Genomic DNA, 14,877 nt, shown 5'->3' with positions numbered 1-14,877 from the left:
CCTCTTGAAAGGAGGCTCCCGGGCCTCTTGAAAGGAGGCTTCCGAGCCTCTTGAAAGGAGGCTTCCGAGCCTCTTGAAAGGAGGCTTCCGGGCCTATCTTGAAAGGAAGCATTCGAGCTACTCTGAAGAAGGCTTTCGAGAAGCGTAGAAAGATGATTTTAATTCTCTTGCAATGAAACAACCGAGCTTTTCTAAAACAAAGCCTACATGCCTCTCAAACGGTGGTTTCCGAACCTTTAGATTCAAGATTTTAGTTCAAAAGCATGTTCCTAACATATTATTCAACATTTTGTTTAGATCAGGTAGATGGTATTGAATATTTTTTAAATTCGCGATCTCAAAATTGTTCAAACAATAATGTTTTAACTGCCCGACGTTTCGGCTGTATTTGGCAGCCTTCTTCTGGGGGAAATTAGTTTTACTGTTTTCGTTGTTTTGTTACACTGTAATCTTGTGTCGTGTTGTCATTCATGTTTTCTATTTTGATTATCGTGGATTTTATCAAAAAATATTGTTTAATTTGTTTGCACTATCAATCACGGACCCTGATTTTGAGACTGTAAAGCCGAATCCCATCACATATATTTAACAGTCGAGACACCATAGAGATTTAAATTTGCACATTCGACGTTTTGGCCGTTTGATCTTTTGTTCCGCAGTCCTTCATACGCTGTTCTGGTTGAAGAGAGCAGGGTTCAATTAGCTTCTATTTATTGATCGCTTTGCGTATTATGTACAAGACAAAGTTTTGAAATAAAAAATACACAATGATCAAAACTTTTTCAATAAGTTCCGATTGGAATTGTTATACGTCCGCCATTATGCATTTTTATCCGAGGTACCCCCTAAGGCCAGCGAAGGTACCTTCAGGGGTACATGTACCCCAGGTTGAGAACCACTGCCCTAGAGTGGTTTGCGTGGGTAAAACCACCGGCCCACAGTGATATGGTTTTGAAAAAAGTGGGACATTGGTATTATCGGCGAAACTATTGATTGGAGACTTTTGATGTCTTCTGGATAGTGTCTTTATTTTTAGAGCACTTTATTTGAGGGGTAAGAAAAATTGACTTAAAAGGGTGCACCCCGAGAAAGAAATATACTTTCATATTTTATTGATGGAAATGTTTATATTGTATGGAGACACTGTAGAAATGACAATTTCAAGCCTGTTTCGAAAAGCCTTTTTGTCGAAGACACCAAATTTCCATCTCTGCAGTGGACAAATCGCTATCTTTTTATTTTAAGGAGCTGTATCAGTTTTTATAGTTTCTTAGCACTATTTTTAAACGGTTATATCTTTCAGGGTAGCAGTTTGTAGCAGCTATTATTCATGTCATTAGTTTCAGCAACTTTTACTCTTCTGTTACATTTAAGTGGATCTAAGTCGATTCATAAAAATATTCCACAAAATGCACATCAGCTTTTTGGTCCATTATTTAGTTTCTTCGTGCATAATTTAGTTATTATTATTTTTTCCTTGTTAATTTCTCGTTGCTATCTGCTGGATCAGGTGCAGTGCTGTTGATTGGTAAATTTGAAATGTGATTCGAAAATGTGATTTGAAAACGAGACTTCCGATGTGATCTAGATCGTGTATTTATTTTTAAAGCACTTTATTTGGCTAGTAAGAAAAACCTTACTAGCAAACTCCTTAGATCTACGACAAAATGTTTTTCAAAGCACCTACAACTTCTTAGAACATTGGAAAAATGTAAAAATTGAAATGAAAAAGTTAGAGCTAAAAAATGAATTTTAAGGGTTTACAAACTTTGCAAACAAACTGTGACTTTGTCCACTTTAGAGATTGAAATTTGGTGTCTTCGACAAAGTGTCTTCAAATTGTCATTATTACAATAACTCCATACAATATAAATAATTTTAACAATAAAACAAAAAAAATCTCGGGTTGCAATGTTTCTCACTCCTTAAATAAAGTGCTCTAAAAATAAAGACACTCTCCAGAAGACATCAAAAGTCTACAATCAATAATTTCGCCGATTTCACCCACTTTTTTTCCAAACCATCCCAATGTGCGGCGGCGTTTGGGTCTAGTTGACTGATTAGCAAGATTTTGTCACTAATCGATTCGTCTTGAGAATCTCAGTGATAAAACGTTTTCATGATTTATGAAGAAAATCATCAAGCTCGAACTGAAATCGAACCATTTTTACAGCTAGATAAAAAGCTGAGCTATTTTAAAAATAATGAAAAATAAATATCAAGCTGTGAAGTTTAGTTAAGCTAATTAGATATTTAACAAAGAGAACCTTAGTACAATTTCAGTGACTCACTGACCGGTCGGGCCCGTCAGAAACCAATCAAACCGTACCGAAATAGATTCAACAGCATTCTCATTCATTGTTACATCGCTATCAGCATTTTTGTTTCGTCACACGCCCAATTGATGAATTGCTTAATCCCCCGTCCGAGATTCCAGTTTTATTTGCTTTACGTCGCAAGCCTCCCGTAGGCGAAAAGCAGCGCAGCGAGCGAGCGACAATCGTCGATTCGAGTGATGTCCGTCCTATATCAGCTTCCGTGAGGACACTAATCATATAGTTTCGATTGTGTGCCCCTCAAACAAAGCCATCGCAACGCAGATAAAGCCGGTCGGACAATGGGGATTTCGATGTAATTCCTAATGACGAAGCTTCGGCTATTAGTGGAGTGACCTTCGATCGGAATGCAAGGGACGATGAGGGTAAGAAGCACTATCCGTGTTGATCTGATTGTTGCGATATTTTAGTTGTTTCCTACGTTTTTTTTTTGGATTATGAACTAGTCAGTCATATTGATCCCCTCTAAAATTGGAAAGAATGTGCTACTTTCAATTCGGTAGCAACGTGAACCCATGTGACCCGCTGCAATTTCCACAGTGATTGCGACCGGCCGACCACGCTGAAACGTTCAACGTTTTACGTCACGGGCGATTAAATATGAAAACTGCGCATTTTTTTCCCGAGACAAAAATTCCGTGATAAGACAGAGTGCAATTCCAATATAATCGAAAGTTGTCGCGGCGGTTTGACCGATCGACTGCACTCGAACTCAAGGCTCGAACTTCAACCGGTTGCTGTGGCGGGGAATGATTGATTTGCTGCTGATAGCTTTGTGTGGCAGATCGGGAGCTGCTGTTCGCGGGGAAATTCTCTATCTATCAGCTAAATTATGATGGTAATTGGACACCGATAGCACTTGGAAACGTATTAACTAAGCCGTCAGGGGCAGCTATTGTGGGTGGAAATGATGGTTGTTCTTTTTGTGCTTCTTTTCGGGTGGGTTCGAGTACTTACTGACAATGTGTATGCTGAAGGAGGCCAGGGCAACCATCCATCCCCAGCCGCCGTCCGGTGGAGTTGGCAGCCCGGTGTTTGCGCTCATCTGGTTGGATTCCGGATCTCCGGTGCCCTGGGTCGTGCCGTTCTCGGGCCTTTTTCGCGATGCAGGAGGGCCGTGTGTCATTTTGGAAGAGTGTGTTACACTTAATCACTACGATATCCTAGCACTTGATTCCACTTTGGTGTGATTTTAACTTTTTTTCTTACTTGTGTCCCCGTGGACAGTGATATGTCGTTTAGCACTGTTTTACTGGGGTGTTTGTAGGTTAGGTAATTTCTTTATGGCATTTTGTCTTGGATCTTGAGCATTCGAATGTTGGAAGGATCCTGAAATTGAAATAGAAAGGAGATATGAAATATTAGACTCTCGGTGGTTTTAATCGTCTATGATTTAATCGGGTAATGATTACCACGTGGGGCACTATGTTTACTGATGAGTTACGTTATATGCACTAGACTGTCAATTGTCCAGTCAAAACTGTGTACATAAAAAGACACAGTAGTAACAATAAATAGACCTATTGTGTTGGAAGTTTGAATAAATTGTTTTATAGCTGAGAGTAAGTGATGCCAAACTTTTTGAATATCACATTTTTCATTTACATATTTATGAAATACTGAGCGAGATCTCCGTAAACTGTACGCAAGCATAAAATGTCTCTATAATTGAAAAAATCAAAAGAAGGTTTTTTTCTAAAATCATAAACACGATTCAAATTCAATACTTCTCTGGAAGTCAAACAAGATGCAAAAATAGCGCTTGACCGCTTGACGCTTGACCATCTTAGGGCCAGTATAATTTTTTGATAATTTAATAATGAACTATGTTCTTGTTGAATCTCAAGGAAAATGATTACATCGGTGCGCCGCTGATCTAGAATAAAAAAAAGACTCTCAGTAGATCCTCCGAATTTCACAAGGATTCCGAAAAAACTGCTTTTGAAATTTTGAAGAATAACGCGTAAATATTCCACGAAATAAGTTTCGAAGAATACTGCACCGCAAAATTTCCGAAGAATTTCTTGAAAAAAAAAACGAAGTATTTTCCAAGGAAATTCCGGAGAATTTACAGAGAATGCTCCGTAAAAATTCTAAAAGAAAATTCTTTTGAGAATGTTTCCGAAAAATTTACAAAAAAAAATCAAAAGAATTTCCTGACGAAATTTTGGAGAACTTTCTGAGGAAGATCCGAAAAAATCCAGAGAAAAATCCGAAATAAATCTCAATTTATGAAATCTCTAATATTCTGAAGAGTTTGCCGTGAAAATCGCGAGGAATAAGCCAAAGTAGTCACGGAGAGTTTCCGGAAGAAATTTTTAGAATGTCTGAGAGGACCCCGAAGAATTTGCTGAAAAATTTTTGAAGAACTTGCAGGATAAATCCTGGAGATTTTCCTCAAGAAATATGGAACAGATTGCCGAGGAAATCCCGAAAGGTTGTCTGCAAAAATTGAAACTATGTTATAATCTTTCTAAATATGAAAATGAGTTTGCATTTCTTTTGAGCTTAAACTCACGAACGGATGGACTGATTTGTAGTAATTGGGTAAATATGCCCTGAGCTATGCTGAGACTCCCTGAACCGATGGCCTCAGGGTCGGCACGCTCACCTCAAGCTACTCGCGGGCAGTGAACACTCGTAATCAAAATGCAGGGAAACCACAGAACTTCACTTTGCGACACTTCTTCGTCAATCTTTCACTTCCTTAAAGCTAGCTAACCTGACTTTTGGGCCCCTCTTCCTGACAGCACTCCCCCTTTCACTTATTCCTTCTTCGACTCCGGTCCATTCTCTTCCTCTACCTTCCTAGCAAGGGCATTCACGCCGGCGGCTTTATGCCTGCTCTACTTCCTTCGCTCTTCAATGGCCTACGTAGCGTCGGCGGCTGACTCTTCTCCTCGCGATATTCTTCCTCTTCACTAACTTCTTTCCTTCAGTGGCTGACGCCTCGGCAGCAAGCAACTCTGTTCGTTGTGGTTTACCGGTGATAACGCCGAGGGGACTTGGGAATATTCCTCGCTTCGCGTTCCAAACAACCAATAAGATGGCCGAGCGACTGTCGGCGGAACAATGCCGAATCAGGCCGTCAACGGAACCGTGGTACGATGGGGTTTTTTAACCTTTAACCTTTTTTAAAAACGGCGGGGTTCTGAGAAGGAGAAAATGCTGGGATCAGCTTCTGTTTCCGGAAGCAGCCACTCTACGCCAGGTCTTCTTCCACAAACTCTCTTCACTTCAACTTTATTTAACCTGCTAACTTTGGTAATTTGGAAATTTAAATCTGTTCACTTCAAAATGCCGTAGAATAGTGAACAATTTTAGGCTTGCTTCCCGCATCCTAGGGTATCGACCTCCTTTTCCAGGTCAGTCACCTCGCATCATTGCATCAACCCGATTAGGCCACCCCTTCATGGCTGCTTGACGGTGGTGCTTCTGGCCCTCTGGTGTTGGGTTGGAGGACTATGGCGAGTGGTTGGCTCCGGTCTTATAGGGTGGTGGAGGCTAATCACGGCCTGCTTTACTGTGGTCGCTACTGTACTGGGAAAACCTACACATAAAGACGAGTTTTACCTGCCATTCACAAACGATCCATTTCGCCTTGGTTAAGATTGATTTGAATCAGAAGTTACACTGCCGCTAAACGCAAGTCGAGTACATCTGAGAGAAAATGCAAATGATAAAACGGCTCGCAAAGATTTTTCATTGTTTTTCCATGTATTACTGTGTTTGACTTTGTTCTTCCCAAATTACTGCCCCAACACATTGAAAACATGTATGTTTAATGAGTCTATAAGAAGAAAGAAACTAATCCTAACTAGCCGCATTGAAAAACTCAGTATGACTGACTTGCGATTACAATCTTCATAAATTAGCAAAGTAACCGTAAGTCAGTCACATTGCCATGACGATTTCCATTCTGTTATCAACATCCATTTGACCTGAGTTGTAGTATTTCGCAGTTCGTTAAATCAATTACAAAATGTCGGTATTGGAATACCTTGCCATGTATAAATAGGACAAAAGCTCGAATTGGCGTCGTGATTGGCATAGAAGATTTTTGGGCGGCGGGTCATGTAGAATGGAGCTTTGCTTAGATGGATACTCTTAAAAGATGATGAAGCAGACGAATTTGCACGCAGGGGCGTCACCGATGCGTCAGTTGGCAATGGGCTTCACTTGGTGTGAGACCGCTGTGTTGAACTATGGTTTGGTGTGACGGATCCTTGGACGGATCCCACTTTCTACCAGCTGTATGCAGCTGTTTTGGCGAAAGATGGCGGGGCGTGTAAGGCAAATAGGTGCGCGGCAATACCACCGATGAATTGATTTACCGTCACGGTACAACCGAAATTCTACAGAGTTACCGTTAATACAGTTCTACGATCACCGGACGCTTTCTATCAGCAATCGTGCTGGTCAGCAATAGATGGTACGCAGCACTTTCCTTTCGAAAACTCCAGGTGCGCGTTGGTTCTCCACGAGCATCGTCCAGGTCTAATGAGCGTTTTGTAGATTGTCAGTTTGGTACGGCGGCGAACTCTATTCGATCGGAGCGTCTTGCGGAGTCCAAAGTACGTACGATTTCCAGCCACTATGCGTCTCCATATTTCTCTGCTGGTATCATTTTTGGCAGTCACCAGTGGCCCAAGTACACGAATTCTTCAACCACCTCGATTTCGTCACCACCGATGCAAACTCGTGGTGGGTGGCTCACATTGTCTTCTCCTCTTCCTATCATGTCCATTCAGTCTGATGTACGCTTCATCCATCTTCTCAAAGTTACGTGCCATAATATCTATGTCGTCGGCGAAGCTAAATAGCTGAACGGACTTATTGTGAATTGTACCACTCGTGTTAATCCCTGCTCTTCGTATTACCCCTTCCAAAGCGATGTTGAATAGCAGACACGAAAGACCATCACTTTGCCGTAACCCTCTGCGCGTTTCGAAGGGACTCGAGAATGCCCCTGAAACTCGAACTACGCACATCACCCGATCCATCGTAGCCTTGATCAACCGTATCAGTTTACCCGGAAATCCGTTTTCGTGCATTAGCTGCCATAGCTGGTCCCGATCGATTGTATCATATGCGGCTTTGAAGTCGATTAGTAGATGATGTGTGGGCACGTTGTATTCGCGGCATTTCTGCAGTACTTGACGAATGGCGAACATCTGGTCCGAAGTGGAGCATTTGCCCATTAAACCCGCATGGTACTGCCCCACAAACTCCCTTGCAATTGGTGCTAGTCGATGGCATAAAATTTGGGAGAGTACCTTGTAGGCGGCGTTCAGCAATGTGATTGCGCGGTAATTGCTACAATTCAGCTTATCGCCCTTTTTGTAGATGGGACACACGACACCTTCCATCAACTCCTGCTGCAAAACTTCATCCACCTAAATCTTGGTAATGACCCAGTGCAGCGCTCTTGTCAGTGCCTCACCACCGTGTTTAAATTGCTCTCCTGGTAGTTGGTCAACCCCAGGGGCTTTGTTGTTCTTCAGCCGGCCAATCTTCTCCTGGATTTCCTGGAGATCCGGAGCCGGTAAAATTAGGGTCCTGCGCGCGTTCTCCCAGGTGCATCACCATACTGCCATCTTCGGCTGCCACATCGCCATTCAGGTGTTCTTCGTAGTGCTGCCGCCAACTTTGGATCACCTCACCCTCGTCCGTAAGAAGGTTCCCGTTTATGTCCTTACACATAAATGCCGCATGATGGGGTTTGCTTATTTCCCAAAATTTACCCTTGAACCGGTACTCGGCAAATCAGTTTACCGGTTCCAATCGGTTCAAATACGGTCTAGGAAGTACAAAACTACCATCTCCACTTTCCCCAGTAATTGCTAATGTGGTTATGGAAAAGCTGGAACAGGAGTGCAGGAACAAACTGGAGGAAGAGCAAATCAGTTTGAGGCTATATCGAAGGTATGTAGATGACTGCATGTGTGTTGCTAAGAATGAACACATCCAAAAGATTGTGGACGCATTCAACAGCTTCCATGATCGACTTCAATTTACTGTTGAAGTAGAAATGGAAGGGAAAATAAAATTTCTTGACATGATGTTAGAAAGAAAGGAAAACAGCATTTCAACTACCTGGCTACCAAAGCAGTCAAATGGAAGGTACCTTGACTATACATCCCATAGTCCCTTCCAACACAAGAAAAACACGGCGATCGCTCTCATTGACCGTGCAATTAAACTGACAGGTGTTGAAAAACGTGAAGATGCGCTGAAACAAGCTATGTGTTGCTTGTGTCTTGAGGATAAATAATTATCCTCTATGGTTTATACAGAGGATAAAATCAGAAAGAGTCCACAAGCACTACAACTCGCTACAATCGAACGACTGTGAACATCCGGTTCTGAAATATGTTTCAGCGCCCTACATACCCTGTCTCAGCGAGAAGTTGCGTAAAATCCTAAGGAAAGATGACGTCATCCTTGCTTCAAGACCACAGAACAAAATAAAACACAAACTGTTTAGCAAAATGAAGGATCCGATCCCACCAGGAAAACAGAAAAACGTGGTGTATTCCATACCTTGTGGAACGGACGACAACAAGGTTTACATCGGCCAAACGAAAAGAATGCTTGAAGTGAGGATCGCAGAACACAGGAATGACTGCAAAAACAGAAATCCGCGATCGGGGTTGGCAGTCCACTTCATGGAAGAGGGACATGTATTCGACTTCAATAAAACTAAAATTTTGAATCGAATACAAGACCAGGCGAGCAGAACAATTGCGGAAGTATTTCAAATAAAAAAAAAACAAGGCAAGGCGCATACGGTCAACCGGAGTGTGGTATATTTGATACAACCTACAACGGTCTATTGGCGGAATTGAGAAGAGTGCCTGAGAGGAGATAACGAACGAATGACTGAGAGTGAGAAAAATTACGTAATCGATGGGTCGTGATTTGAGTGGTAGAGATTAGCGAGAAAGGAAAGAAAGAAAAATAGTTGTTTGTTTGACTGAACAGCTAGGAGGTTGCCAGCTAGTAGGGACACGGCAGGTATTTCCGTCCTTCGTCGTAGGGGCTAAAGCCAACGAAAGCAACGTACAGTTGCTAGAACTCCACTATAGCAGAACGTTTCTCCTGAGCTTACGATTTGGTATGTAAGAGTTTTACAAAAAAGCGTCTCTTTTATTGGTTTTCGAGACTATGACGAACAGACGAAAATACCTGCCGTGTCCCTAGTAAGTGTATTTTGTGTGAATTATTGTTTGATTGTGAAAATTGTAATAAATGTGATTTTAGGCTTATGATGATGGCTGAAGCGTAGTAAGCCGAAACGCTTAACGCTGAATTGCTGTTTTGATTCAATTGTCACCGAAAAAAGCCAATTAAAACAACAAATAAGTTTCCACGGTTATTAAACCCCAGTCACTACCATAGAATGTCATGACTCTTGAAATCATGAAATTTGATATGCCGCATGATGGGGTTTGCTTATTTCCCTAAATTGACCTTTGAACCGGTACTTGGCAAATAAGTTTACCGGTTCCAATCGGTTAAAATACGGTCCCGGAAGTACAAAACTACATTAGAATACCTTAACTTTTGAAATCACGAAGTTTGATGGGTCGCATGATGGTATTCGCCTATTTCCGTAAAGTGACCCCGTAACAGGTTCCGGCGGAACGTCCGGATTCCGGAATACAGGCCATATTTCGGACCGATCAAATTCCTGATCAAATTTGGTATAGTTTATGCGTCGTTTCTCTTCAAAATATCAAAAATAGTCATTTTCGAAGTATGTGTTCTGGCATATGGCCAAAAGCTAACACCCATTTTAAATTCGGAATAAATCCGATATAAAGTGGCCAGTTGTAGGGAACCTAAAACTTGAATAAATTCTGCTTCTTTTGGTGAAAGTTGCAAAAAAAATGTCAAAAGAAAAAAAAAGTTACAGCCAAAAAGATTTTTATTTTCGTTTTCAAAAGGGAGGTTGGTAACGGAAGTATTAAGTATATTTCTCGGGTACTTATTCAAAAGGACGTATGTGATTTTGTAAACAAAGATTCAATCGTCGATTTGTCCGATCTGATGACACTCCCACGCAAACCAACATAACCAACAGGTAGCCGAAGACTTCCCCTACCTGTCTGTGGTGATTGTTTGCGTGGGAGTACTATCAGATTGGACAAATCGACGTTTGAATCTTTGTTTACAAAATCACATACGTCCTTTTGAATAAGTACCCGAGATTTATGGCTTTGTGCTGTGAAAAAACGAAAGCATTTGGCCATTGTCATAAAAAGTTGTTCAAATTTTTGCGTTGCCAATAAAAAATCTTTAGGAAGGTCAAAACATACGCACCGCCCTGCAGAATAAATAAGGTTGTCAATTCAAAACATAACTCACCACATAAAGGTTATTTGTCTAGAGGATCTATACTAAAAAATACGCTAGAACAAAATTACTTCAGTTCTCGATAAAACAGGGGGTGATCAAGTCTCCCCACCTTCCCCTACGTACCACGCCGTAAGTAGGAATAAAATCCGCTAAGACAAGAAAATTTGCAAATCCAAACTATTGAGTCGTTGCTGATAGTGATTCGGAAGGTGCATTATTGGAAATTAATCGGTTTTTTTCAGGACCACCATTCTATGCAAGGGAAGGTTAAGCCAAGACGAATTTAGGAAACAGTAGTCAGACCACATCGTGCTTTCGTGCTGTGCGGTTCTTTCTCTCTTTGCGGAAGGAAGTTTTCAATACTACCCGAAGCTATTTTAATTTCAACAGTGCTTCTCAGCGCAATTTGTACCCACTGATCCCGTTACGATCTTTGCAAGGACCCGTGCCTTCGTTTTACGTTGGACCCGTTTGCGGAAGTAAAATTCCGACAAGCGGTGGTAATCCTGCAGGGACACCGTTCTGGGAAAAAACCTCTTAGAAGGTCACGTCTCCACGCTCAGCAACGAGTATTAATAAAAACAAGAGGAAGAGAATTCTCCACTTCCTTCTAAGAAACAAGGTTTCAAGACCGTCCTGCCAAAGCGCGGAAAAAATAGAAGGAAGCTGGAGAATTCAGATATTCCTTCAAACTCTAATGTCGGAAATAATTTTTCTCCTATCGAACTGAGCAATCAGTTCGATTTGATTAATGATGATATTGAGCAAATCGAATCTAGCCCAGGTGATTCGATTCATGCGAAAAAGCAAAGGATTCCGCCGATTGTGGTATCTGTTGCCGAGTTTTCTGGCTTTAGGAATGAGATTTTGAGTGATCTTCAAGGTTTCATTTCAGATTGCCAGAAAGGGTAACTGCCGCGGTTAGCCGGGATTTTTTGACGATCGCAAACATCTTCTTCAGTATTTTACTGAGAAGCGCCAAAAATTCTTTACATACGACGACAAAACTGAGCGATTGTTCAAAGTCGTCTTGAAAGGTCGCCACAGTGATGATAGATCGCTTGATGAGTTGAAAATGGGAATTTCTCAATTACGTGGTTTTTCACCGGTACGAGTAATTAAGAGGAAAAGAAATCCCACTCTGGTACTTCCCAGAGGGCATTTCTCAAGAATTTTATTTAGTTCATTTTAACAAAAGTGAACTAAATAATATGAAAAGTTTGGAAAGGCCTGTATTATGTCTCATGTCCGTGTTACATGGGAACATTTCCGCAGGCCAAAACCCCACTCAGTGCCGTAAGTGCCAAAAGTGGGGTCACGGAACTAAACATTGTCACATGGATGCTAAATGCATGATTTGTGGTGGAACCTCTCACGCCAAGGACGCATGTCCTGTGAAAGAAGATTCCAATAAATTTAAATGTGCTAATTGTGGGGGCAATCATAAATCCAATTTCTGGGAATGCCCTTCACGCAAAAAAGTTTTGAATTCCCGTGCAAAATTGATGACGGAAAATTCCAATCGGATCCCAGATTCGACGGGTAGAAATTTTTCAAACGCTCAAATTTCGAAACCGGTTACCGGTCGAGCAATTCATACCCACCACAATTCACAAACAAATTTTGCCGCTCGTTAACGGGTAGCAAGCACTTCAGTAAATTCCAATTTTTCCAATGTACCTACGTATGCAAACATCGCTGCTGGTAGACAAAATTTCTCTTCTCAAAATGAGGTTTATACCCATGTCCCAACGGAAAATAATGGTCATGTTGCCGATTCAGGTAGCCCGATTTTGATTTTTTAACTGAACAATTGCATCACATGATTGATGCAATGTTCAAAGCAAATACCATTCCTGAAGCTGTTCAGGTTGGTATAAAGTACACACAAAAAATTGTTATCGGACTCCGTTTCAATGGATCCAAATAATTGTGTGAAAGTTCTAAATTGGAATGCCCGCTCTCTAAAGGGTAAGGAAGATGAATTATTCAACTTCCTTTCAGTTCATAATGTGCATATTGCCATTATAACTGAAACGTATTTAAAACCAGGACTCTCCATTAAAAGAAATCCAAACTATTTTATCTACAGAAATGATCGTCTTGACAGCGCCTGTGGTGGGGTCGCCATTGTCATTAATAGACGTATCAAACATAAATTATTTTCTTCGTTTGAAACCAAAGTTTTTGAAACCTTGGGAGTTTCTGTTGAAACAAATTTTGGACAATTTTCCTTCATTGCAGCCTACTTGCCTTCTCAATGCAATGGGCAGCAAAAGAATTTGTTGAAAGCTGATCTTCAAATTCTGACTCGCAACAAATCAAAATTCTTCGTAATTGGTGACTTCAATGCCAAACACCGTTCATGGAATAATGCTCAAAGCAATTCCAATGGTAAAATTTTATTTGGAGATTGTTCTGCAGGATATTATACTATTCAATATCCCAATGGACCAACTTGTTTTTCTTCCAGTCGAAATCCTTCTACAATTGATTTAGTTTTAACGGATTCAAGTCAGCTGTGTGGCCAATTGGTAACTCATGCTGACTTTGACTCTGATCATCTTCCTGTGACATTTGAAATCTCACAAGAAGCCATTTATAATCCAATCAGCTCTACTTTTAATTATCATAGAGCTGATTGGGATTTATATAAAACGTATATCGATAGGAATTTTGATGTTGATATTCCTCTCGATACCAAAAGTGATATTGATAATGCTCTCGTATCTTTGACAAATTTAATTGTCGAAGCCAGAGGCATTGCAATTCCTAAATGTGAAATTAAATTCAACTCCATTATTATTGACGACGATCTTCAGCTACTGATCCGTCTTAAAAATGTGAGAAGAAGGCAATACCAAAGAACTCGCGATCCCGCGTTGAAAGTTATTTGGCGAGATTTGCAAAATGAAATTAAAAAAACGTTTCGCTATTCTGAGAAATACCAACTTTGAGAATAATGTCTCAAAGTTGGATCCCAGTTCGAAACCCTTTTGGAAATTAACAAAAATTCTTAAAAAACCTCAAAAGCCAATTCCAGCGCTTAAAGAGGGAAATAAAATTTTATTAACAAATGGCGAAAAGGCTCAAAAACTTGCTCAGCAGTTCGAGAGTGCCCATAATTTTAGTCTAGGTCTCACTAGTCCAATTGAGGATCAGGTTACACAAAGCTTCGAAGACATTCTCAACCAAGATAATGTCTTTGACCCTTCGTTGGGAACTAATTTGGATGAAGTGAGATCTATTACTAGAAAATTTAAAAATATGAAAGCCCCGGGTGATGATGGTATTTTCTACATACTTATCAAAAAACTTCCTGAGAGCTCTTTATCCTTTTTGGTTAATTTATTTAACAAATGTTTTCAATTGGCATACTTTCCAGATAAATGGAAAAACGCCAAAGTTGTTCCAATTTTGAAGCCGGACAAAAATCCAGCAGAGGCTTCTAGTTATCGCCCAATCAGTTTGCTTTCTTCAATAAGCAAACTGTTTGAAAAGATTATTTTAAATAGAATGATGGTTCATATTAATGACAAATCTATTTTTGCTGATGAGCAATTTGGTTTTCGCCATGGGCATTCAACCACTCATCAGTTATTAAGAGTTACGAACTTAATTCGGCTCAACAAATCTGAAGGATATTCGACTGGAGTTGCTCTTCTTGATATAGAGAAAGCATTTGACAGTGTTTGGCATGAAGGTTTGATTGTAAAATTGATGAATTTTAATTTTCCTCTGTACATCATTAAACTGATCCAAAATTATTTATCAGATCGCTCACTGCAGGTAAACTATCAGAATTCTAAATCTGATAGATAACCTGTAAGAGCTGGTGTTCCCCAAGGCAGCATACTGGGGCTCATATTGTATAACATTTTTACTTCTGACTTACCTGATTTACCACGAGCGTGTCAAAAATTTGTGTTTGCAGATGACACGGGCCTTTCAGCCAAAGGGCAAATCCTTCGTGTCATTTGTAGTAGATTGCAAAAAAGTTGGATATTTTCTCCACTTACTTGCGAAAATGGAAAATTTCCCTGAATGCTTCCAAGACTCAGCGTACATTTTTCCCACATAAGCCGAGAGCTTCTTATTTGAAACCTTCTAGCAGACATATTGTCACTATGAATGGGGTTCCAATTAATTGGTCTAGCGAAGCTAAATATTTGGGACTTCT

The 14,877-nt window shown here is 40.5% G+C and overlaps 1 protein-coding gene across 3 annotated transcripts in view; it reads right to left on the bottom strand.

Moving 5' to 3' along the window:
- The window catches only part of LOC134207330 (monocarboxylate transporter 2), a 119,691-nt gene that overhangs the window by 37,063 nt on the left and 67,751 nt on the right, over positions 1-14,877 (bottom strand). For 2 of the 3 annotated variants that reach the window (XM_062683052.1, XM_062683050.1), the window contains exon 2: positions 3,294-3,665. In XM_062683052.1, coding sequence (XP_062539036.1) covers positions 3,294-3,462 — 169 coding nt within the window. In that variant the 5' untranslated portion in view covers positions 3,463-3,665. Of the gene's footprint in view, positions 1-3,293; positions 3,666-3,748; positions 3,884-14,877 lie in introns of those variants that run through there. The other variant, XM_062683051.1, reaches the window with a different exon arrangement.

This window comes from Armigeres subalbatus, chromosome 1, assembly GCF_024139115.2.
Source record: "Armigeres subalbatus isolate Guangzhou_Male chromosome 1, GZ_Asu_2, whole genome shotgun sequence".
Classification (NCBI taxonomy): Eukaryota; Metazoa; Arthropoda; class Insecta; order Diptera; family Culicidae; genus Armigeres; species Armigeres subalbatus.
The sequence above is the reverse complement of the archived record's forward strand: the minus strand, read 5'-3'. Positions and strand labels throughout refer to the sequence as shown.